The sequence below is a fragment of the Acinonyx jubatus genome, chromosome D4 (genome assembly GCF_027475565.1).
Source record: "Acinonyx jubatus isolate Ajub_Pintada_27869175 chromosome D4, VMU_Ajub_asm_v1.0, whole genome shotgun sequence".
Classification (NCBI taxonomy): Eukaryota; Metazoa; Chordata; class Mammalia; order Carnivora; family Felidae; genus Acinonyx; species Acinonyx jubatus.
In genome coordinates this window covers 13,689,708-13,715,567 of record NC_069391.1, presented here as the reverse complement: position 1 = coordinate 13,715,567, position 25,860 = coordinate 13,689,708, and the positions used below count along the sequence as shown (strand labels likewise).

At 39.3% G+C, this 25,860-nt stretch overlaps 1 protein-coding gene and 1 long non-coding RNA gene across 16 annotated transcripts in view; one reads left to right on the top strand and one right to left on the bottom strand.

Moving 5' to 3' along the window:
* LOC106986625 (uncharacterized) overlaps positions 1-25,860 on the top strand; it is a 94,155-nt gene that overhangs the window by 35,435 nt on the left and 32,860 nt on the right. For all 10 annotated transcript variants that reach the window (XR_008290975.1, XR_008290974.1, XR_008290973.1 and 7 more), the window contains one exon: positions 17,377-17,464. This is a non-coding gene — a long non-coding RNA (uncharacterized LOC106986625). The remainder of the gene's footprint in view (positions 1-17,376; positions 17,465-25,860) is intronic.
* On the bottom strand, positions 1,938-25,826 carry LOC106986624 (glycosyltransferase 6 domain-containing protein 1-like). Of its 6 annotated transcripts, XM_053204693.1 has the most exons (7): positions 24,700-25,044; positions 24,073-24,149; positions 17,660-17,739; positions 16,460-16,495; positions 12,969-13,013; positions 3,191-3,328; positions 1,941-2,760 (listed from the first exon to the last, which is right to left on the bottom strand). In XM_053204693.1, exons 3-7 carry the CDS (start codon positions 17,731-17,733, stop codon positions 2,094-2,096), a joined length of 960 nt encoding a protein of 319 aa, XP_053060668.1. In that variant the 5' UTR covers positions 17,734-17,739; positions 24,073-24,149; positions 24,700-25,044; the 3' UTR covers positions 1,941-2,093. The 6 variants fall into 6 exon arrangements, with proteins under 6 accessions (XP_053060671.1, XP_053060670.1, XP_053060669.1 ...); XM_015084798.3 differs by lacking the exon at positions 24,073-24,149 and having other exon boundaries at positions 24,700-25,043; XM_015084797.3 differs by lacking the exons at positions 24,073-24,149; positions 24,700-25,044 and adding an exon at positions 18,527-18,827.

Here is a 25,860-nt window from a genome sequence, read left to right as displayed (position 1 = left end):
TCTGAAGACTCAACTAGGGAAAGATCTTTCAAGCTCATGTACGTGGTTGTTGGCAGCATGTAGTTCCTTGAGGGTTGTTGGACTGACTATTCTGGCTATTGCCTCACTTCCTTTCTGGCTATTGTCTGAGGACGGCCCTCAGTTCCTTGTTGTGAGGATTCTCCAACATTTCAACTTGCTTAGTCAAAGGCAGTAATAAATAGAGTCAGCTAGTAAGACAGAGGTGACAATCTGATGTAACCTAATCATGAAAGTGATAGCCCATTACCTTTGTCATATTCTATTGGTTAGAAGCAAGTCACTATATTCAGCTCATACTGAAAGTAAGGGTGGTAGGGGGTGGACAGGAACACCAGGATACGTGGGTTATTGGGGACCATCGTAAGATCTGCCTGCCATAGTTGTTATCAATATTACTTACAGGGGCACCTGGATGGCTCAGTCAGTTAAGTGTCCAACTGCAGCTCAGGTCACGATCTCATGGTTTGTGAGTTTGGAGCCCCACATTGGCCTCTGTGCTATTAGATCATCTGTCTCTCTCTCTCTCTCTCTGCCCCTCCCTACTCATGCACGTGCACTTTCTCACTCTCAAAAATAAACATTTAAAAATTACTTTAAAAATATTCCTTTATAATTTTAGTGTTCTTTAAAATACTTTTTAAATGTTTATTTATTTTGAGAGAGAGAAAGACAGCATGAGTGGGGAAGTGACAGAGAGAGGGAGACACAGAATCTGAAACAGGCTCCAGGCTCTGAGCTGTCTGCACAGAGCCTGACGTGGGGCTCGAATTCAGGAAGCGCGAGATCATGACCTGAGTGGAAGTTGGACACTTAACCACTGATCCACCCAGGTGCCCCAATTTTAGTGTTTTAATAGCCAATAATCTTTATCTTTTATAGAACACTTACTAAACCTTAGTTTTTAACCAACAAAAAAGGATTAAAATAATAACTTATTGTGACTTTAGAACCTCCAGTTATTATAACTATGCTATAATGCTTCATTCATTTGTGGAAGCATGTTGATGTGACTACATAGTAAAGGTTCTTCTGAGGTAGTTGCTTCCTTTCTTGAACCACTACGGCAGTTTGGCCATGTCTTCCTTACGTTTTAGCACTTCTAAATTTCCAAAAGAGATATTTATAGTTTTATCTCCCCTGCTGGACCGTAGGCTGCTTGAGGTAAACTTTATAAAATGTATAGTCTCTCTCTATATATCTTAACATTTTTTCTATCCCTGACTGCACCTAAAAGAATATATTTACCATGGAGTTAAGTTGATAGCTCTTTACAAAAGAGTCCCTGGGGCTCCCGGGTGGCCCAGTTAGTTGAGTGTCTAACTCCTGATTTCGGCTCAGGTCATGATCCCAGGGTCATGGGATCAAGCACCTCATCAGACTCTGCTGAGCATGGAGCCTGCTTGGGATTCTCTCTCTCTTTCCTTCTGCCCCTCTCCCCCACTCGCGCACTCTCTCTCATAAATAAATAAATAAATAAATAAATAAATAAATAAATTCCTGTAGCATTAAAAACCATGCACCCAACATCATTGCAACCATAAAAGTAAGATGTATTTGGTAGAATGTCTCTAGTTCACCTAAGTTCAATCAGATACTAGACAGATTAAATGCTAACTGAGAATACTTACAAGCACTGTATCTCCCAACACTGAAAAACAGAGTTTTTAATGAGTGAGTTGATGAATATTTTTTCCCTTTACATATATCCCTTTGACATTGTGTGTGTGCGTGCGTGTGTGTGTGTGTGTACATGTGTATCTATCTATCCATCCACCCATCTTTATTTTCTGAACCAGGAGTGTTTCTTCATTTTGTGCCTCCAAAAGTATTTCCACATTATTTATAATATGTAGCTAATAACACCACTGTGCATTAATATTAAATTAACACCCATTTATTCTTACTCCAATTTAGGTAGATTTAGATGGTTTAAAACTGCAAGGAGAAAAACAATTTATTTTGGAAGATTGCACATTTTTGTAAGTTTCCAAAAACACGGAGACGTTTAATGTTTCGTAGTTGAGGAATTATTGTGATTCACTTATTAATCCATAAACCTAATGATACAACCATCAAATGCTCTTTGAATGCCATGCTATCTTCACATGTTTAATTTGTGGGGGAGTTCTAAAATTTGGATCCCAATTGTATTCTGGTGATAACAACTTAGTGGGTTTATTGATAAACAAATATTTGTTTAAATAATGTTCATATATGCTCTTGAGTCCATTTCTGTTGTCACTGGTAACTCCTTTTTGATATTCTTTAATGAAGGCTAAAACCTCACGGGGTGTGCCACCAAAAACTGCACTCTGGTAATAGAAATCTCCCTCTCCAAAAGGGATGAAAGCTGCTGATTTAGGTCTTCTCTCATAGGGGAAATCTTCAGCATGTCTAAAATACCACCATGCATGGAGTTGAGCTACAGACTCACCCAGGGTTTCCACCCCAAAGTCATTCTTGAAGATCTGGTTTACAGTCATACTGAAGAGAAAGTCGACTTCATGTTGGATATGTTCTATGATGTACGTATCCAGGTTTTTCATGTATATGTAATTGAAGTCTTTCCACACATGTTGTTTGAGTACAGTACATAGTTTAAATGTTCGAAGGGGCCCTAACTCTATGGGAGGTAGTTTGGAGAAGTCATCCATCAAGATGTAAAAGATAACATTGTAGCCAATCATGAAGTGCTTATTAGCAGACTGGAGGAACTTTTCCAGGTACTGATCCACAAACCTGTGAAACACGGAAGACCAAACATTCACTTTGCTAAAACTCATCAGGAGAAGACATGTCACTTAAACTTGCAGGAGAACATTGTTGCTAAAGAACTACCAGTAGGTAGGTGGGTTCAAATTGCATTTAGAGCTTAACTGTGTTGGTTAGCGAAAGAGGGTGTAGTGAGCTTGGGGAGCGGGGGCTGAGAAAAGCCATAAAATTTATTGAGAAGAAAGGAAAAGTGAGCTAAATGGATATTAATAGAAAGATTCCAAGTCGTGTTAAGAAATCAGCCATGGCTGGAGAAAATAACCACTACAAATAATTATGCAGACCAGCCAGAAATCATGATTAGGGGTAATTATGAGTGGCTGTTTGGATAGAGAGTTCACGGGTGCTTATCCATATGTTTCCAAAATAAAAAAGGATGAATGTTAGTGGCACCTACTTTCCAGTAGCAAATACAGCCAAGCCTATGGTAATGTTCAGCCTTTTGTAGTACTTTTCCAGGACTTGTCTGTTGTAAGTTCCTTCCCAGATGATCGGCGCAAACCAATCAGTTGTCGTTTTCACATCAGGACGTTTTCTGTTGAACAAACAAGAAAAACGATTAAGAGAGTACCACTTATTATGACAGCAAATGTTGTTCTCCAAGTGATAGTAGCTAATCATTATAAAGTACTTAACTAAGTGCCAGGCATGGTGATTAAGTGCTTTACACTATTTATTTAATCCTTGCAATGTCCTATAATATAAATTCCATCATTATCTCTATTTTTCATATGAAGAAACTTGGGCGCAGATTGGTTGAGTAAATTACTTAGTGTCACACAGCTAATAAATGGCAGAATCAGGATTCATAATCAGCCAGTTGGCTTTCCGAATCTGTGCTTTGGTCATTATACCAAACTGCCCCTTGAGGGGCACATGGCCGGCTCAGTCAGTAGAGCATGGAGTTGTAGGTTTGAGCCCCATGTTGGGTGTAGAGATCACAAAAAAACCTTGCCTTTTGAGCCCAGGGATTTTTTTCCTTGAGCTCTGACTATAGCTTAAACCGACAGCTCGTTGTCTGAACATTTCTCTGATTGTTGCCTAAAACAGAAAGCACTACTGTCTGCTTATGTCTTCCTTTCTTTTTACCCCTTTCTCATCTTTCTCTTCCTTTTTCTTTTCCTAGAGTACCTTCTTCCTACCCTTCCTAATGCTGTAGGCCCATCAGTGTAACCTGGAAGAAAATAAGATTAGTCCAAAAAGGGAGATGATACTACATTTGCTTCTAATAATAACAAAATAACAGCAGAAGCAGAATTAGGAATAATAAACAACCCCCCAAAAAACAAAATAAGGAAACAAAAGTAATAATAAACAGTTTGGTTGGAGGGAGGACATTAAACTATTTAAGCAAATTAAGGCCAGGGTGCCTGGGTGGCTCAGTAGGTTAAGCTTTCGACTTCAGCTCAGGTCATGATCTCATGGTTTGTGGGTTCGAGACCCACATCAGGCTCTGTGCTGACAGCTCAGAGCCTGGATCCTGCTTTACATTCTGTATCTCGCTCTCTCTCTGCCCCTCCCCTGCTCATTCTCTCTCTCTCTCTCTCTCTCTCTCTCTCTCAAAAATAAATAAATGTTAAAGTTTTTTTTTTAATTTTTAATAAAAATAAAGCAACTTAAGGCCTTCATTTTGGAAGGAATTGAACACAAAGTGTGAAGCCATTTTGCTTTTGGTAATTACAGGTTTTAATTACAAATCTAGACCCAGACAAGGGTAGAATTTGGCAACCCTTAATAGTACATTAATAATAATAACAAAATTCTTGAAAAGTACCCCCTTTTACTATTTTAAGGATTTTTTCAAACTTACACATTTATTTTTTTTATACATTTACTTTTAAACCCTTCTTATACTTAGAATTTATGGCCATACACTTGTATTTGACTCAAAAGTCTCAGACTCCACTTTAATATTGGACAGATGTACCCTTATCACAGTGATGATGCTTATAAATTAGGCACATCACAGAGGCTAATCAGTATCTATTTGAGAATGGGAAAGGGTCTGAAGATTAAAGATTTGCTATTAGAACGAAAGAAAAAGTCTCTGAAAGCAGAAGGCAGTTAAAAACTTGTGTTTAGAAATTATTTGATAAAACAGAAGAGGAAGGAGTAGAAGAGATTTAGAGTCATTAGGTTTCTCTTACAGGTACGAAACTCTTTACCTGGAAGGTAAATGCTGCCCAGGGGGCATTCTCTGCAAAGGACATGCTCAGCAATCAGGGGGATAAGATAATCTGCCCTCTGGGTGTCAGTCAGACACCTTGCCCGGTCTCCCTTGTGACTGACTTAGTGTCTCTGTATAAAGTGGCCCCAGCTACTTGGAGTCCAATGGGGATTATGCACGGCCTCAGTGACATGGACATCCCATTGCTAAGACCAAGCTAGAGCCAGTGCTGAGCACCCAGCTTGCCAACAGCAGGGGCCAATTGGAGCCCACAGGGTGACACCATTTCCCATGGGAACCAGCCAGCCAAATGATGGCTGGTTGATTATATCAGACCCCATAAAGAAAGGGGCAACACTTTTCCCTCAGGGGAACGTTTTATGTTCTGGGTAGGGATTTGCTTTTCATGCCTACAAATCTGCCAACTTTGTTGACTTGCAGAATATCTTATTAGTTGCCTTCGTATCACACATAACTTTGCCTCTGTCTAAGCTACCCATTTCATGGCGAGAGTGTGTGGCAGTTGGCCACTTCCACAAAGTTCTCTGGTCTGTGTGCCTCCCTGTGTTGAGGCACGTGGCCTGGTAGAAAGTGGACTAGCCAGGGAAATCTCATTTTCAGTGTTAGTTCCGAGACAACTCCCTGAAAAGGCCGAGGTACTTTTCTGTAGTAGTTCGCCATTCCCGCTTTGACTCAATGAGCAGCGTGAGATACTGTACCTTCCAAAGCTAGAATGCACAGTTCACAAAACAAGGTGGATGTGAGGATGTCCCTGCTCACGATTACATCCAATAATTCACTTATAGAATGTTTGCTTGCTGTTGTTGTGACTTTGGGTCCAGTGTGTTTAGAGTTCTCAGTTCCCAAGGGAGGAGTCTTTGCTCTAGGGAGAAAGTCATGGTTCTGTGAAACTGATGGTTCCCCATGCTGCTGAGCCAACAGGCAGAAAATGGCATTACTGTACTGGTTGGCATGACTGATCTTCATCACCGAGAAGATAGGAAGATGCGGTTATACAAGGATGGCAAGCAGGGCTTCATATGGAATGCAAAGGACTCTCTGGGAGTGCCCCCAGCTACCTCATTTCCAGTAATAATGGTCAGTGGGAAATTGAGGCAACTCAATAAGGTCAGACCACTGAGGGAACCAGACTCTCCAGGGATGGAGGTTTGAGTAACCCTATCGAATAGAAACTCTGACCATCAAAGGGATTAGCAGAGGATAAAGAAACCATGGAATGGTGATTATTAACTGCCTCCTTTTGTTGCCAGCCTCCTGAACGGCTACAGAGGTAGGACTGTAGTCGTGATCCGCTATGTTAATTATTTTCTCCCCTTTGCCACCTACGTGAAGAATACTAGAGATGGCAGATGTTACGATCTAGGTTTCCAGTGGGAATATGGCTAGATTTCCATCACCTCGATGATACCCGCTAGCTGATGTGACTTTGTTTCTTGTGTTTGGGGAACATGAGCTTCTCCATCTAAGTCAAAAAGGTGGATTGTGTTAGTTATTCTCCATTTACAATTCCCCTGTCCATCCTTAGCCTTCTCTACCTGGCCTGCCTTGGGAGCAGACTGATCACCCAATGTTCCCTGCCCTGTGGCTTGCAGTGGGTTCTGCTAATGGGAGGTACCCACGTAAGATCAGAGGGCAGGAAAACAAGTTGTCTCTTTTCCTCTTTTCTCTCCCAGCTTTGTTGAGATCTTGCCAGTGGCTGTGTCCATATGCAGCTACAGCTTCTGTTGGGCAGCTCTTTCATGGTTCCAGAAATCTCTGGTCTCCAGGAGCACCATCCCTTCCCTTGTCCCTTTGGGCCGAGGGTGATGAGAGCTTCTTACTGTTGAAGCCTCTGGATGCTTCCATGTCCTTTGTTGGGTCTCTTAACCTTGTTCCAATCTCTGCCAACCATTCCTTCACTAAAGTTACGTCATCTTAGTTGAGTTGTTTCTCTCATACCCTGATAGATTCAGTATCTGAGGAGCTTAGAAAATACCTCACCATGCCCAAGCAGAGGGTGTTCAACAGGATACAAAATGACCTGCTCATAAGTATATTGCTTACAATGAAAATTTGCAGAAGGAAGGTACACAGATAGTATGCTCAAGTGTCATAGTACTGTAGACTATCATAGGTGTGACTTACAAAGAAGTATACTAACGAAGGAGGGAAATCATATATATGGGCTAAGATATCCACATTCGTAATAAAAAGAGAATAGGTGCTACACTGAATTAGAAGTGATTTCAATGCTAGAAGGTGTTCCTAAGATTTGCTGAGATGGGATTCATGACAGTAATATGGGAGGTTATAATTTGTTCGAAAAATAGATCTGGAGAGAGAGGATGGGGACTCTTCCTGTAAATCAAGGCTATATTGACCTATATACAGTTTTAAGGAACTGTGCATGAGTCTAAAAAGTGTAAGAAGCTAAAGTGATATAGCAGAGATAAATATACCGTAAGCAGACAGAACCATGAGAGTACTAGAGCATTTCCAGGGTGTATGTTTCCCACATCTACCCCTGCATCACGTCACGTAGCTTTCCGCTTTCCTCTTCCTAGCTGTTGGCCTGCCATATTTGCAGCCTCATCTGTGCTCTTTTCTTTTTCCCTCCATATTCATATCCAATTGTATAGATAACATGTGTACAATATGCGCACATACATAAGTACACACACATATGCAGGCTTTAAAAATCTTGTTTATTTTGGAGCGCCTGGGTGGCTCAGTAGGTTGAGCGTCCAATTCGTGATTTTGGCTCAGGTCATAATCTCACAGTTGGTGAGATCGAGCCCAGAGTCAGGCTCTGGGCTAACAGCATGGAGCCTACTTGGGGTTCTCTCTTTCCCTCTCTCTGCCCCTCCCTCGCTCATGCACGCATTCTCTCTTTCCCTCTCTCAAAAATAAGTAAATAAATTTTTTTTAAATCTTGTTTATTATGATGAGATAACGCATACTCCTGCAGCTTGTCTTTCTACTCATCACAACCTTGTGGAAATCCTTCCAGGTTATCTGGACTAAGTTCTTATTCACTCTTTGTAATGGCTGCATAATATTCCAAGGTGTGGACAGTTTGTTTAGCCATTTTCTTATGACTAGGTATATACATTTTATTCCTGGAATTTCTGTCATTATAAAAGCTGATGCAACAAACCTTAATCTTATGTCCTTAGGTATTGTTGCTATTATCTTTTAAAAAATTTTTTAATGTTTATTCTTGAGAGAGAGAGAGAGAGAGAGAGAGCATGGGAAGGGGAGGTGCAGAGAGGGAGACACAGAATCAGAAGCGGGCTGCAGGCTCTGAGCTGTCAACACAGAGCCAATGTGGGGCTTGAACCCATGAACCGTGGGATCATGACCTGAGCTGAAGTCGGATGCTCAACCGACTGAGCCACCCACGCTCCCCTTGTTGCTGTTATTTTTAATGGCTAGTCCCAGGAATAGGATTGCTGTATATGTATGTTCATTAAAAAATATTTTTTTTTTAAAGAGAGAGTGCAAGCACATGCGTGCACACGTGTGAGCAGGGGAGGGGCAGAAAGAAAGGGAGAGAGAGAGAATCCCAGGCAGGCTCCACAGTGGCAGTGCAGAGCCTGATGTGGGGCTCTAACTCACAAACTTCAAGATCATGACCTGAGCCGAAACCAAGAGTCAGACACTTAACTGACTGAGCCACCCAGGAACCTCATGTGTTCATCTTTCATAGTTTTTACCCAATTATTTTTTAAAAGGCTGAAATACTTCACCTTCCCACCAGCATTTTCCCTATACTATTAGATTATGGCTTTAAAAAGATTCCAGTAGCTCATTACTACATTATTTTACATTTCTCTAATTTCTAGTGAACTTGAGTATCTTTTCTTATACACGTTGGCTACCTCTAATGTGAGTTTCATGTTTTTCTATTGAATTGTTAATTTGTTTTTAAACCAAATCAAAGTTTAAAATTTGTATATAGTGAAATACATCTTTTTAAATAGGTGGTAGGTTTTCAGCATGGATTAAGAGGATTTCCTTCTTACCTAGACTTTACATGTTGTCTTATTGATTTTCTTTTTTTTTTAATTTTTTTTTTTAACGTTTATTTATTTTTGAGACAGAGAGAGACAGAGCATGAACGGGGGAGGGTCAGAGAGAGAGGGAGACACAGAATCTGAAACAGGCTCCAGGCTCTGAGCAGTCAGCACAGAGCCCGACGCGGGGCTCGCACTCACGGACCGCGAGATCATGACCTGAGCCGAAGTCGGACGCTTAACCGACTGAGCCACTCAGGCGCCCCTGTCTTACTGATTTTCTAGCAAGATTTTTTTTATTGCTTTATTTTTTACACTTAAATCTGTAGTCTATCAGGAATTTATCTTTATGCCATAGGATTAATGCCCCATTTTGCCCCCACTTAGATCACCAATAGTGTCAGTATAATTTATGAACTAATCTATCCTTTCCTCACTGATTTTTAAGATGCCATTTTTGTTATATATCAACTTTGATACATACTGTGACCTAATTCTGGATTCACTACTCCTTTGATCTATTCCATGTTGATTTGATTACAATGATGTCAAAATGTTTGACTATTTAAGGCAAAACCCTCTCTTTTAAAAATTTTATTTTTGAGAGAGAGAGAGAGAGCATGAGAGACAGAGCATGAGCAGGGTGGGGCAGAGGGGGAAAGAGAATCTTAAGCAGACTCCACCCCCAGTGTGGAGCCCAGTGTGGGGCTCAATCTCATGATCATGAGATCGTGACCTTGGCTGAAATCAAGAGTTGGACATTTAGCCAACTGAGCCACTCAGGTGCCCCTAGGCAAAATCCTTTTAACTTTCTTATTTTTTCACACTTTCTTGGCTATTCTGAGACATTTATTCCCACATATTTACTTTAAGCTTATAGTTTTTTGTACTTAATAAGAACCAAAAATGAGCTTCTTCCCTCATATCTCCATAATGCAGAGGTCATTTCATTTTAAACTAAAAGCCAATATGATGCTTAATAATAAAGTGCAGTGCCTTCTCCCACTACTTTTACATTGTTATGAAGGTGCTGTCACTTCAATTAGACAGAAGATCTCATGTATTTATCTATTCTACAAATATCGAACCCCTACTATATCTAGGCTTTTTTTTTTCTAGGCACACTCTTGTGGGAAAGGCAGATAGTAAGTGAATAAGCAAGCAAATATACAGTATGTCAGATGTTGGGGAGAGCAACTGAGAACAATAAATCTGGGTAAGGGAGAAAGGGAGTAGCTAGAGAAGACTTCACTGATAAAACAGCGTTTGAAGGGAGTGGGAGAATGAGCCATTTGGCTGCTTGGAGGGTAAGTAGTCCGTGCAGAGAGCACAGAAGGTGCAAAGTCCCCAGGTGAGAGCTTGCTTGGTGTTTCTGAGGAACAACAAGGAGCCAGTATGATTGGAGGAGTGGGTGAGGGACACAATGGTTGAAGATGAGGTCAGAGAAAGAATCGGGCAGCTATTTTATCTACGTATTTTTTTTCCTATCGTAAACACATTCTTTGGAAAGGCCTCTTACAAGAGTGTTACCTCTTAAGGCTCAAAATAACAAAAATCTAGATGCAGTCCAAGTGCCCACTGATAAGGCAGGGGATGAGCAAACTGTGGTATATTTCTACAGTTAACTGTAATGCCGCCATCAAAATGAATGACAGTCATATGCAATTTGGATGAATCTTAGCAATCTAATATTAAAATGAGTCCCTGGAGATTACACGTGGTATTATATCTTCTTTAAAAAATTACAAACAGCTGTAATTTTAAAATATACTTGTTCCAGAATACAAATGGAAGATATACACTTAAAACAAGAGAAAGCAAGGGGATGATGAAGCAGGATTCGGGATGGAGGTTGTTTCAAGGCTAGAGGGTGAGGAGACAGAATGGGGGTCCTAGGAAAGACAGAGGTGGATAGCTGGATGTTGAAGTTATTGAATGTTGAGGTTTTGTTTCACTAAAAATAAGCAAGAGAGGCACCTGGGTGGCTCAGTCAGTTCAGCATCTGACTCTTGGTTTCGGCTTAGGTCATGATCTCATGGTTCCTGAGTTTGAGCCCCGAGGCGGGCTCTGTGCTGACAGTGTGGAGCCTGCTTGGTTTTCTCTCTCTCCCTCTCTCTCTCTGCCCCTCCCCTGCTTGCTCTGTTTTTCTCAAAATAAATAAACTTAAAAGAAAACAGAAATAAGTGAGAAAGCACATAAATAAATAATGACTGGGTTTTGAAAAACCTAATGATGAGAGTGAGTCATGTAGCAAAGATTATTATTTAAATTTTTTTATTAAAAATTTTTTTTAAAAAATTATTATTAAAAAAATGTTTATTTTTGAGACAGAGAGAGACAGAGCACAAGCCAGGGAGGGACAGAGAGAGAGGGAGACACAGAATCTGAAACAGACTCCAGGCTCTGAGCTGTCAGCACAGAGTCTCATGCGGGGCTCAAACTCATGAACCTGTGAGATCATGACCTGAGCTGAAGTCGGATGCCCAACCAACTGAGCCACCCAGGCACCCCACAAAGATTGTTATGAATCTAATTGTGTGCACTTAAGGTTATTTAAAAAAATATAAATATGAAAAAGGAATTCACAGAAGATGAAATATAAATAACACATATAAAAGATGATCAAATTGAACAATAATTATGGAAGTACAAATTAAATTGAGACATTTTAACTAATAGTTTTGCCAATAAAAAATGTTTGATACAACTAAAATAAAATGGAAATTTATAAAACAAATAAAATTAACATTCACCCACTATAGATTAGAAAATAAATGGTATAATTATTAAAAGTCAATTTAGCAACCTGAGTAAAAATTTAAAATGTCTGCATCTCATTTTTAAAAATTTTTAAATCTTTTTTTTAAGCTTATTTATTTATTTTGAGAGATAGAGAGGGGAGGGGAGGTGGGAGAGAGTGGGGCAGAGAAAATGGGAGAGAGAGAATCCCAAGCAGGTTCCACACTATCCGTGCAGAGCCTACTAGGGGTCTTGAATCACAAACTGTGAAATCACGACCTGAGCAGAAATCAACAGTTGGATGCTTACCCAACTAAGCCACCCAAGTGCTCCTAAATCTATATCCTTAATCTAATGATTAATGGTTAATCATTAATGATTAGATTAATTAATCTAATGATATGGATAAGTTCACACAAGAGTGTACAAAAATATATGTGCAAAGATATTCATCAAAACATTATTTACAATAGCCTTCAAACTGCTATTTCAAACTGCTGGTTAAGCATTCAGTTCCTGATTTTGGCTCAGGTCATGATCCCAGGGTTGGGGGATTGAGCCCTGTGTCAAGCTCTATGTTGGATTCTACACTGGGTGTGGAGCCTGCTTAAGATTCTGTCTTTCCCTGGAGCACCTGGGTGGCTCAGTCAGCTGAGCGTCTGCTTCGGCTCAGGTCAGGATCTCGCGGTTCGTGAGCTTGAGCCCCGCGTCGGGCTCTGTGCTGACAGCTCAGAGCCTGGAGCCGGCTTCAGATTCTGTGTCTCCCTCTCTGCCCCTCCCCTGCTCACGCTCTGTCTCTCCCTCTCTCTCAAAAATAAATAAACATAAAAAATTAAAAAAAAAAAAAGATTCTCTCTTTCCCTCTCCCTCTGCCCCTCCCCCACCTCAAAAAAAAGAAAAAAAAAAAAAAAAAAAGAATGAGATTTCCCCCCAAGTATTAATGCCAAAATCAAGAGGAGTCATTAATGGCATTTTTGGGCCGTTACTAAAAAGATTTTTTTTCTTTCTCCTAATAAAACCAGGAACATTAAACTAGATAACAGTTTTCTCATTATGACCCTCAATTGCCTGATTCTAGATAAATAGACACTAGGTTTATATATAAAAGACTTTAAACTAAAAACTGCCAAGGCCTGGAAAGCTCCCAGGATAGGTACAATTTGATGATGGAAAAAAATCCTCCCCCATTTAAATTGAGTTGTTGTTGTTGTTGTTATCATTAGTGTGTGTTTGTGTAGAATATTCTTTCTTACTTGGGATTAAACCAGTCTGAGAGCCGAAGTTCTTTTTCATTTTCCCTGGGTACAAAGAGAAAGTCAAGTTAAGAGTAATCCATTTACTCAGCAAATAATTATTGTGTCCCTGTAACACGGCAGGCACTGTTTGATGCTGGTTCTAGAACTGTGAACATTTAGATCAGTTCCTGCCCTCTAAAAGCCAATAGACTAGCTGAAAAGACAACATTAAATAGATGATTATAGTGCAGAGTGGTAACTGCTAATAGGAAAACACAGATCTCCATGGGAGCATATAGATGGGGCATCCAACCTAAATGTGGGGTTAAGGGAAGCTACTTGGAGATGAAATATGTAAACTGGGTCTGGAAGGATAAGGGTTATTTCAGGAAAGAGATGTGGGGTGAAGAGGTCATAGCCAAAGGTGGGAAGGCAGGGAACAGTATGGTTCTTGAGTGGGGGATATATTTTAAAAATTAACAAAGCAGGAAAAATAATGTGTATTCAGACAAAAATACAGATTTATGTAATTCATTTATCAAGTATTAGTAGCTTACTATGTGATAGACACTTTATTACATGTTAAAATAAAGGGGTTGGAGTAGGGGGTCTAGATGTTTGTCTTTGATTTTCGTTTAAAAATAGGACCCACCTAAGTTTTTGTTGTGCTTTTAAGTTAAGTATTTAATTAACAAGGTTATAAGGGGGCTTCTCTTTCATAAGTTGGGGATATTTTGTAAAATAAGAATAACTTTAAGTGATTTGTACTTCCAGAAAGATGGACTAGGTACTCAGTTTCCCTATCCTGCCACTAAGTATAGCTAAAAACCCAGGACATTATATGTGAAGTAAACAAATGAGTGAAAGGCAAAGAGAAGAAAGCAGATCAGGTAGGTGCACTGGGACTCAAGGATTGACATGGCAGTGGGTTCCCTGGGTTTTCTGCCACATGTATCTCAGATTAGGTGCGACTCAGAAATGCCAGTGGGTACAGACAAAAAAAGAGCCCTGAGAAAAAGCTGCTCTTAATAGCCGAAGGGCCAGGAATAGGGCATCCTAGCAAGGCAAAGAATCTGTAGACACTACTCACTGTTCTCCAACCCAATACCACAGGAAAATCCGTGGCTCTATTTCCATCCTTCCAGCAAAGGCCAAGTAGGGAGCCTAGACGTGTACTCTCACCAGGCCATAATGGGGATTCCCTTCCTTCCTCACTGGTGTGGAGTTAGAGGGGATTAGTGGGTATTAAAACAGTCACCACTACTCAATCCCCCTGTGGTTGTATCAATGGAGAGCACATGGGGATCCCAAACTCCCATCCCTGCTCATTAGTAACAAGGAGCCCCTCCCCACTGGGTTTCAAGGGAGGCAGAGTCAAGAACCTAAAATTTCATCCCTCAACCGACAGTAATGCAGGGGTGCCACCCTATTTCCCAGCTAGCACCGTGTTAAGAGGATGCCTATGAAAACACAAGATTTAAATAAGATCCAGTCTCATAATACCCCCAAATTGTCCAAGAAAAGATCTCAACTTGAATGAGAAAGGATAATCTACAGATGCCATGATAACACAGATATTAGAATTGTCTAACAAGGATATCTGACAAAGGCAGTGTTCAATGAGCGATTACAAACACTTGAAATGTATGAAAAAATAGGAAGTCACAGTAAAGAAATAGAAAGTCTTATTAAAGATATGGAAGATATAAAGAAGAACCAAATGGAAATTTTAGAACTTAAAAATATAACACTGAAATAAAAACTCAATAAATAGTCTTCACAGCAGAATGGAGAGGATGGAGAAAGAATCAGTGAACTTGCAGACTGAATAACAGAAAAAATTGAAGAAAAAAAAAGAACAAGCCTCGGGGACACATGGAACAAAAACAAAAGATCTAACACTCATGTAATTGGAACCCCAGAAGGAAAGAAAGAAAATGGGGCTGAAAAACAATTAAAAATATGGCTGAACATGCCCCCAAATTTGGCAAAAGACGTAAACATACAGATTCAAGAAGCTGAATGAACCCCAAACAGGATAAACCTAAAATAAAAAAATCCATGCTGGGGTGCCTGAATGGCTCAGTCAGTGAAGTATCTGACTCTTGACCTCAGGTTAGGTCTTGATCTCAGGGTCATGAGTTTAAGCCCCGTGTTGCACTCCATGCTGGGTGTGAAGCGTACTTCAAAAAGAATCCATGCTAAGGCACATGATAGCCAATTTTCTGAAAGCTAAAGGTGAAAAGAATCTTGAAAACAAGCAGAAAGAAATGATTCACCTAGAGGGGAAAAATAATTTGAATGAAATGGATGTTTTTAATTAGAAACTATGGACCCAAAAGGAAGTGGAAAAATATTTTTCAGGTGCTGGAAGAAAAGAATTGTCACCCAAAATGTCCCCCAGTAGGTGAAGGGTTAAGCAAACTTTGGTACGTCCCTTTACGGAATACTACACAGCAATAAAAAAGGAGTGATTTATTGAGATACACTACAAGGTGGTTGGATCTCAAGAGCATTATCCTGAGTGAAAAAAGCTCATCTCAATAGATCATACACTGTATGATTCCATTTATAAAACATTCTCAAAATGACAAAATTGTAAAGATAAAAATAGATTAATGGTACTACTGATTAGAAGGGTTGAGGAGAGGAGGTTGAGGTGCGTATAAATGGTAGCTCAGAGGAGATCTTTGTGGTGATGGAATCATTTTGTATCTTGATTACCTTGGTGATCTACAAATCTACACATGATAAAATGTTATACAATTATATCCATACATTGTTCCAGCATCAATTTCCTATTTTGATATTGCACGACAGTTACGTAAGATGTAACTCTGGGGAAAATTGAGTGAAAGGTACATGTGACCTCTTTGTACTATCTTTGCAACTTCCTATGAATCTGTAATTATTTCAAAATCAAATATTAAAAAATGACTTTGAAAGTGCATCCCATCTTGACATTTCGGAGGTGTTTTTAACCAAAGATATTTTAATATAGGATTGCTCAAGACTCATACTCTTTCAAAATCCAAATTTTCCATGCCTAACTGCACTAAACATGTATAGTGACAAAAGGAGAACTTTTAAGAACAGGTTTTTTTTTTTTTGAGGTTTGGTTTTAATAATTTTTTGGGTCCTACACAATGGTCAATGGTAGAAAACGTGGTGGACCACAGATGGCTGTCAATCTAAAGAAAAATACCCTGGACAGAGGTACTTCAAATATAGCAAATGTCTAAAATTTATCTGGTATAAGCAGGTAAATGTGTTGAAGGAGCAAAATTTGGAGATGTGCACATATACATGTCCATACAAACTCACATACATGTGTATATGCACATGCACCGATTATTTCTGAACTGATACCCAAGAAATTTGTCAGTGGTTGTCTCCGGGAGAATTCAGTTTTATGCGCCTTCCGATTGCCATTACCATTAGAACTCACTCGACTCCAGCCAGTTTGCCCTCAATACAGTTTGTAGTATATTTACAGAACAGATTCTTACCAGCAGAGATCTATCTTCTCTAGGTGGTTCTTTATTCTTCACATAAATAAAAAGAGACATTTTAGTGTTAAATTTGAACAAACGCCTATTGCAATTGGAATAACAAAAAATCTAGAATTCAGTTCCATTCATTTACTCATTTGTTAGCCGAGTGATTACTAAACATCTATTACATGCCAGGCATAATGCTACAGTTCTGGAATGCATAGCATCTGGTTCTGATGGGACATTCCAGTTCTGGAATCCGGGCCTGCAATGAGCTTCTGGTCTATTATCTCCTTTTTGACTAAGATAGACCTTTCTATTAAGGCATAACACCCTAGGAGGACAAATAACATGTAGAACATGATACCAAAACAATACGGTTAATTTTTAAAGACATTAGCTCCCACAATATAGCTGATTTTCAAATAGCATTCGGTAACATTGCATTGCTTATTTAAAAAGACCATAAAGATGAGGAAGGCATGGAGGAGGTAAGAATTTGAATTTTTCTGTAAGAGAACTTTAGCAGGTTAACAGATTTGTTCTCCAGTACAGTTATATTTCGATAGTAGTTTTCTTTGAGTCGTGTTCCTATTGTCATAGCTTAAGATGTATCTAAAATAGTCCCCCAACACTCTCTGTTCTCTTATCTTGCTTTATTTCTTTCTTCGTAGCCTTATTATATAAAATACAAAGCTCCTGGGGTGCGTCGGTGGCTCAGTCAGTTGAGAGTCTGACTTCGGTTTAGGTCATGATCTCGTGGTTCATGGGTTCCACCCCACGTTGGGCTCTGGGCTGACAGCTCGGAGCCTGGAGCCTGCTTCAGATTCTGTCTCCCTCTCTCTCTCTGTCTCTCCCCCACTCATGCTCTGTCTCTCTATCTCAAAAATAAACAGTAAAACCAATACAAAGCTCCTAACATTGTATTATAGATTTCTTTGCTTATCGTCCATCTTCTCGACCTGGAATGTAAAGCTGCATAAGTTCCCAGCACCTAGGACAGGACCTGGCACCAAAAAGGTACTCAATAAATATTTGTTGAATGTTGAAAAATGAAAGAATTAATATATTTATAATTTAATCAGTTCCTCAAAGAGGAGATACTCTCTGATTAATTTAGGGAGTGTTTATTAACCTTTTTTGGACAAAACTCAGCATTTTAGGTCAACTCTGCCAATCATTAAAGATGATGACTCATCAATCTTGCATATTTACCGGGAGCGATGCTTAATCAACATCAGCAATAAAGCAAATGAAGTTAATAACAGCATTTTCCACTTAGAATTCATTCTCTCCTAGAAAAAAAAAAGGAGAAAAGGAGTTTTTTGGAAAGTAAGAAACAACTTCCTTGCCATCTTCTAATAACTAATTAATTATAAAATTAATTTATGGAAATTTGGCTGAGTCTAGAATGCTTGGCCTAAGGAAGAAGGCAGATTTAGGGAAACCTAAGTTTTGTGTGAAGTGCTTGCAAAGATCTCTTTTAGTATGCCAACTGATACTTTTTAGATTAGGTACAGTGTGATGTTCCTTTTGTATTTCTTTATCACCCTGAATAAGGAAATTCAATAAAACTCTCATTCTATTTCATTTGTGCTTCTGTGAAAAGAAAATGAGGTCCTTATGAAGATGTTTTTATGTATTGGAATACATTCTACCTCCAAAGTTGATTTTTATATAGTTTTTCCTCACAAAGGTATTGAGACTAATAATTTACTCAAAGACTATAGGTCAAGTAAACTAAAAATATATACGAGCTCTCTGAGAGGTATATTCTTGTAAACAGTGATTAAAAGTCTAAATTAAAGGCATTAAGCACTAACATAGAATATTTGGCTCTAGCCAATGCACTGAGCTTATGTTAAAGGTGTTAAATAGGATTTCTGTTTACCCATGGGGCACCTGGCTGGTTCAGTTGGTGGAGCATGTGACTCTTGACCTTGGGGTCGTGACTTTGAGCCCCATATTGAAGTGTCATCTATTTTGCACAATATACTTTCAAGGCCAAGGTTTGAGGATGACCCCTACATATGATTTTACCAGATCACCCAACCTTTCATAGTTTCTTCCTAAGAACCTTACCATTAGTTTTCGTGATGTTAGAAGTCCTAGGATGTTTCCCAATCATCATATTTTTGGGTCTTCATAAAAAAAAATCAGATATTGTAAAATACTCTCCTGGTGTTTGAATCTTTTGCTAATGGTGATGTCACCAGACTCTTTTGATGATGAAAGCGTTCAAAAGTCACAATGATACTGTTATAATGATTCATGTGGTTGCAAGTTCGCATTGCTACCAGATGGTAGAACTTTGTCCCATTTGAAAAAGGATTTTAAAAGATGGTTTGCTTTTAGTTTCTTTTGTTGTACTTCCTTACCTACCTTTTTTTCTTTCTTTCTTTTTCTTTCTTTCTTTCTTTCCTTCTTTCTTTCTTTCTTTCTTTCTTTCTTAAATTTAGTTTCTTTATTTTGGGAGAGAGAGGGAGAGGCAGAGAGAGGGGGGGAGAGAGAGAGAATCCCAAGCAGCTCCGTACTAACATGGAGCCCAATGTGGGACTCAATCTCACCAACTGTGAGATCAAAACCTGAGCCAAAATCAAGAGTCAGGCATTTAACCAACTGAGCCACCTAGACACCCCTTAAAGATTTTATTTGTAAATAATCTCTACACCCAGTGTGGGGCTCCAACTTACAACCCCGAGATCAAGAGTTGCATGCTTGGGGTGCCTGGGTGGCTCAGTTGGTTAAGCGTCCAACTTTGGGTCAGGTCATGATCTTGCAGCTGTCAGGCTCTCTCTTTCTTCCCCTCCCCCACTTGCACATGTGCTCTCTTTCTCTCTCAAAAACTGAATAAACATTTAAAAAAAATTATTAAAAAAAAAGTTGCATGCTCTACCGACTGAGGCAGCCAGGCACCCTTTCCTTACCTTTCTTGATGACTGATTTTTACTTGCAGAAATATATTTCGAATTGTGTGCTGTGTGTATATATGTGTAAATGAATGACCAAAAAAAAAGTACACCATCTTTTTCTTCATCCTCTTTTAGCCATTGTCCAATTAGGTAAAGTTAATCCCTTTTTACCCTTTTCTAGAATGTTTTAAGAGTACTTAGTTTTCTGATTATAGAAATAGCACATTTTCATGTTATAAAATTGGTTAAGTGCTTAAAAGCATAAAGAAGAAAATGATAATCAAATATAATCACCCTCTCCTGAGATAATCACTCTTGTTTTAAGATGGCATACCTTTAGTATATACTTCTTTTTTTTTTTTTTTTACTTTAGCGTCTATTTTTGAGAGAAAGAGACAGAACATGAAGGGGAGAGGCGCAGAGAGAGAGGGAGACACAGAATTGGAAGCAGGCTCCAGGCTCTGAGCTGTCAGCACAGAGCCTGATGCGGGGCTCGAACTCACGAACCGTGAGATCAGACCTGAACCGAAGTCAGATGCTTAACCGACTGAGCCACCCAGGCACCCCTAGTATACATTTCTTTTAAAATAGATTTTCTAATTGAAACACACACACACACACACACACACACACACATACACACACAGCAAAAAAAATTCAAACAGAGGAGAAGTTATATAATGCTTATCTTCTCCCTCAGCACTGACTCCATTATCTCATCCCCAAGGACAGCCACTGTTCAGTTTTATATTCCATAACTATTCTGCACCTATAAGGGCATATATATTTTTTAATGTGTATAGGTTTCCTTTTCACACAAATGGCAGCATCCTAAAATAATTCTTCAGCACTTTGAATATCTCACTTATCAGTATATTTTGAAGATCATTCCATTACATTTCATACATCTAACTTATTCTTTTGCTAGTGAAATGTGGTTTATTATAGGACTTTATCATTTATGTAACCAGTTCTCTATTGCTGGACATTTTGGTTGTTTATTGTCTTTGCCATTGTAAGAAATGCCACAGTGGAAATAGTTGAACATGATCTGTGAACACTTATTGAACTATATTGCAGGATAAATTTCTAGAAACAGACTTGCTGGGTCAAAGGTTATACCCATTTAACAAATGAGTAAATGTTGCCAAATTGTTTTCCACAGGGGTCGTTCCAATTTAACTCATGCCACCAGTGGGTAAAAGTACCCATTTTCATACATCCTTATCAATATAAAGTGTGTCGTTAAAGTTTTTGGTATTTGAAAATTTGAGGGTGTGAATTGTATCTTAGCGCAGCCTTAATTTGTGTTTGTTTTATTATGGCTGATGTTGAGAATCTTCTTGCACATTTAAGATCCATTGTAATTTCTTCTCTGTAAACTGACCGTAGCTTTTGTTCATTTTCTGTTAGGTCTCTATCTTTTTGCATTTTTTAATAAGCTTTCTATTTTGGCATAATTTTAGATCTAAAGATACAGTAATTAATACCATATGGTTTAAGATAGACATACAGATCATTGGGACAAACTCAGAAGTCTAGAAATAGATCTACACATATATGGATGATTGATTTTTGACAAATAAGAAAAGATAATTCAGTAGTGAATGGATAGTCTTTAAAAAAAATGGGTCTAGGACAATTGGATATCCATATGCAGAAAAAAAAAACCCAAAACAAACAAAAGAAAAAACAAAACAAAACAAACTTTGATCAGTACTTTGCACCAGGTATAAAAATTAACCCCAAATGGATGACTGACCTAAATGTAAAATCTAAAACAATAAAATGTATAGTAGAAAACAGGAGCAGAAACAGTTATGACAATGAAGAGGAAACTTCAGATTGCAAGAAATACATTAAAAAATGGCAAAGTATTTGAGCAGACATTTTGCAAAACAAAACGCATTCGGAAGGCAAATAAGTATATGAAAAAATCATATTAGTCTTCAGGCAAATGGAAATTAAAACCACAATAATATACCACCACATACCTATTAGAATGGCTAAAATTAAGAAAACTGGCCATACCAAGCATTATGACAATTGGAAAATTGGAGCTCTCATCCATGGTTGGTGGGAATGTAAAATGGCACAACCATCTTGGAAAAGAGTTTGGCAGTTTCTTAACAGTTCAAGCACACACTTACCGGACAATCCAGCAATTCCACTCCTAGATGTTTACCCAAGAGAAATAGAAGCACATGTCCAGAAAAAGCTGTTCATGACTGCTCTTGGTAACTTTCTTGGCAGTAGCCAAAAGGTAGAGACTACAAATGTTCATCAACAAGTGAATGGCTAAGCAAATGTGGCATGTCCTTACAATGGAATAGTACTCAGCACTGATATGTGCAACAACTTAAATGGACCTTTGCATAATGATACTGTGAAAGAAGCCAGGCCAAAAAGGGGCACATGCTGTATAAATCTGTCTATATAAAATTTGTAAATATGCAAATCATTGAAACGATACAGGGCACATTTTTGTTTGGGCTGCCCAGAAACCTGAACACCCCTCATTTACAAGGAATCTTAAATTCAAGAAGCAACAGCATCCTTCTGCCAAGTGTGGAAGCTGAAATAGGCAGAAATTTCCTCTTCCTGCCCTTTGCAACTAAACCATGGGCACATGACCTAAACTACCTGGCATGCTAATCAGATTCTCTTACCTGGGATTTTGAACCTTAAGGGGGTTCAATTTGAAATTATTTGTAATAAAATCAAGGACTAATGTTCTGGAAGATGTTTTCAAGGGTATGGAGATCAGCAGGGAGATAATGAGTGATGGGATCAGGATTGGTATTCAAACAGATTACCCCTGTGGCAGGATCTTGTCTGTGTATTCCCTCCCTTTGCCCCTTTATATTAGCAGCTATTGGCTAAGGACTGGGCGCTGTTTCTGTGGTAAACGTTGTTGCTGGTCAACACTATCTGGTTCTCCCTTCCTTTGCAGAGAAGACTCTATCTTCTAGCCCAGGGCATGGTTTAAGTCCAGGCTGAGGCACTGAAAAGCCCCTGCATGATTCTCTAGTGTCTTCCCCTGACATTGTGACTAGGAATGTCACAGATAGTGGACCCTCCATCGTTCTGGGTCCCCAAGTGACAATATGGAGGAGACTTCCTGGTTCCCACCCTCACTGGAAATGTAGGGTGAGTGAGAAACTTGTTTTTGTGTTAAGACTACTAAGATTTGAGGGTTCAATTTTCTTACCCAACATGCCATTTTATAAATTCTTTGTTTAGATGAATTAGAATCAGGTTTTAGTACCAAAGAGAGGGTTGGTTTGTAGGCAACTACACTCAGGGAAATAGGGGGAATCTAGAATTTGTTTTCAGGCCTTGTTTGGGTCTAAAGTCAGTTAAAAAAATAAAAACACGACATTAATATTCAGAGATAGGTTTCTGGCAGCCTGTGTAATATAGCAGTAAACAGGACATTGTCCCTGGGCTCTCATTGAATGAGGTGCTCATCAAAGGCAAAGGCTTTGGGGCAATGATAGTTTTTGCCATAAAAATATATGATAATGATGAGTTATAGCACTTATGCACCAGACACTGAACTATGCACATACACTAACTTATTTAATGAAATAAGTTAAATGTTAGCTTGCTCAGCAAGCAGGTGAAATGGCTGTATTTAATGGCACTAGTGAGCTTAAAGAAAAAGTGTAACGCCAAAGTTAAAGTCTACTTTGTGACTGCACCTCCCACCAGATAGCTGTGCCCTTCGTGGTTGCAGTGGGTTCCAGCCCCCACTGATGACCCTGGCTTCTGGGCTTTGGTACCACCACCTTCCTGTGCCCTTCTGGCTCCTGGGATGGCCGCAGCTTCTCAGTTTCCTCACTATCCCATCTAGCTCCTTAGCAATTCTATCACCTGTGTAACCAGTTCTCAAAATCCCCCATTTGAAATACCCAGATTTTCCTGATTGGACCCTGACTGATAATAATAGTTCCCAAGACTAGAAGTGCTCTGAAATCAATTAATTTTTGCTGTATAACAACCCACCCAAACCTTAATAGCTTAAAGCAATGATGCTTTATTTTTGCTCATGAGTCTAGGGTCCTTTGCTGCTGTTCTGGGCCAGGCTTAGCTGATCTCATCTCAGAGTACTCATGTAGCTACAGTACTCTGGTCAGTTGGTTGAGAGCTTGCTGTTCTATATTCACATGTCTGGCTGTTGGAGAACATCTACTGGGGCTATATAAAATGGGCATGGATACAGAGAGAGGATAATAATATTCACTTTTGCTTTAAGCTATATTACAAAGCTGTAGTCATGAAGACAGTACGGTTTTGACACAAAAAACAGACACACAGATCAATGGAACAGAATAGAAAGCCCAGAAATGGACCCACAACTATATATATGGTCAATTAATCTTTGACAAAGGAGGAATGAATATACAATGGGAAAAAGACAGTCTCTTCAACAAATGGTGCTGGGGAAAATTGGACAGCAACATGCAAAAGAATGAAACTGGACCACTTCCTTACACCATACACAAAAATAAATTCAAAATGGATGAAAAACCTAAATGTGAGATAGGAAACCATCAAATACTGACATGGAAATGGACTCTCAGATTTCAATGAGAATTGTGGGGTTTACATTACTGGGGAACCTCTAGACCCGGTGAGCAGAAACTTGACTTCAGTTGCCATGATAACAGGTTATGGTGTCTCATGTTCCCACACCTAAGCCAGTTTACAGACCTGGAGTCCCTTGATTGAAGAGGAGTCTATGTCACCCCAAGGGAGGATCTGTGGTCGTATAGTAGGATGACTGTGTCCTTGGAGGAAAATGCAGAATGGACATTAGATCTGAGTTGACAATAATTTCTAGAGGCTAGAAGTAGCATGGTGATCTACTTAACAGAGTGAGTAGAAATCCATTTCCACTCACTTTAGTGTAAATCCACTAAAATGGTAAATCAAAAGTTATATAACCCCGGGGCATCTGGGTGGCTCAGTTGGTTAAGCGTCCGACTCCGGTTCAGGTCATGATCTCACGGTGTGTGTTTCAGCCCCACGTTGGGCTCTGCGCTGACAGCTCAGAGCCTGGAGCCTGCTTCAGATTCTGTGTCTCCCTTTCTCAAAAATAAACGCCCCTGCTCATGCTCTGTCTCTCTCTCTCTCTCAAAAATAAACAAACATTTAAGAAAAAAGTTATATAACACCTCCCTGTGGAGATTGTAAAGATTAGTGTTACCATTAAACACTCAAACACTGCAGGCTGTTGATTCCTGTCACATCCTTGTTTAATATCTAATAATATTAGATTAAGACAAATGGAATTGGATTGAGCTGAAGTTCTGAAGCTATTGAAACAGGTACACTTACCTGAGATTGTTTGATACCTTTGCTTGTTTGGCTGGTATAAGAGACAGATTCATTGGTTGAATGCCTGGGAATCACTGTAAAGTTTCTCAAGTGGTGACTTCAATCACAGTAACTTCTCCTGGTGTCGTATGTTTGCTAGAGCAAATGAACACAGTCCCTGTTGTGTGGTCTACAGGTGACAGATGCTTTTCCTTATATCAGTTAGTGTGGATTACCAAAAGCAGTTTGCTTTTACCTGGCAGAGACATCAGTAAACCTCCGAGTTATGTGAACTCTCCTGTGTTGTCATATTATCCACAGCATCCTTGACCATGTGGACATCTCACAGGATACCATTATTAACATCATGCTGAGCATTTTGAGCAGAAAGAAGCAAGAATCTCAGATGTCATGCTAATACAAATGTGTGCCAGGAGGTGGAAGAGAAACCCCATAAAAATTCAGGGGCCTGACACACATCAGTGACGTTTCTGAGGAGCATGTAGGGTTGTTGGTTCTAGGCAAATTACTGCACCTTGAACTACATATCACCAAATCAGAGGCCTAAATATGCTCAGTGGGACTTTTTGGATATTAAAAGCAAGGTGTATTGTGCTTGAGTGCCACTCAGACATGTGTGTTGAGAAACCAATACCATGCCAATTTTGAGTGAGACCCAGGGTGAGAGAAGGCCCTATGTCAGGCATTGTCTGCCAAGAAAAGTTCTGTGACCCTGAACAGGTTCATGTGGCAAATATAGATACTGGATAGGGCATTTTCCACGGCCATGTAGAGAATACTAGGCACATGGGATTCTAAATTTACCTGAACTATGTCCTCTCCTACCCATTGTGAACTTAATGCTTTCTGATCCAACAAAAAGCTTGGGTGTATGCAGCTGTAACCCATTATCAGTGGAAGTCATTTCTGTGAGATTGGACTCAGGCAGATTGAAAACTCAGTGACAAGAAAGTCTGAAGTTCTCTATGGGCTTCTGAAATAGGTACAGAGTGTAAGGATGTGAGTGTCCCATGAAAATACTCACCAAAGAGCAATCTTGGTAGATGAGACTCTCAATAATCAAGTAGAGAAAAATCTGTTCCGTGATGTCAGCCAGCCTCTTTCTGCAGCCATCACAGTGCTTTCTTTTTTTTAAGAATTTTTTTTTTCAACGTTTATTTA

Bases quoted from the DNA above. Each gene is read 5' to 3' on its own strand.
- LOC106986624 (XM_015084797.3), bottom strand. The intron at 16,496-17,659 runs GTAAATATGCAA...ATTTATGTGAAG, and splicing joins TTGATTAAGCATCGCTCCCG to AATAAAGAACCACCTAGAGA. The intron at 13,014-16,459 runs GTAAGAATCTGT...CTTTGTACCCAG, and splicing joins GAGAAGATAGATCTCTGCTG to GGAAAATGAAAAAGAACTTC.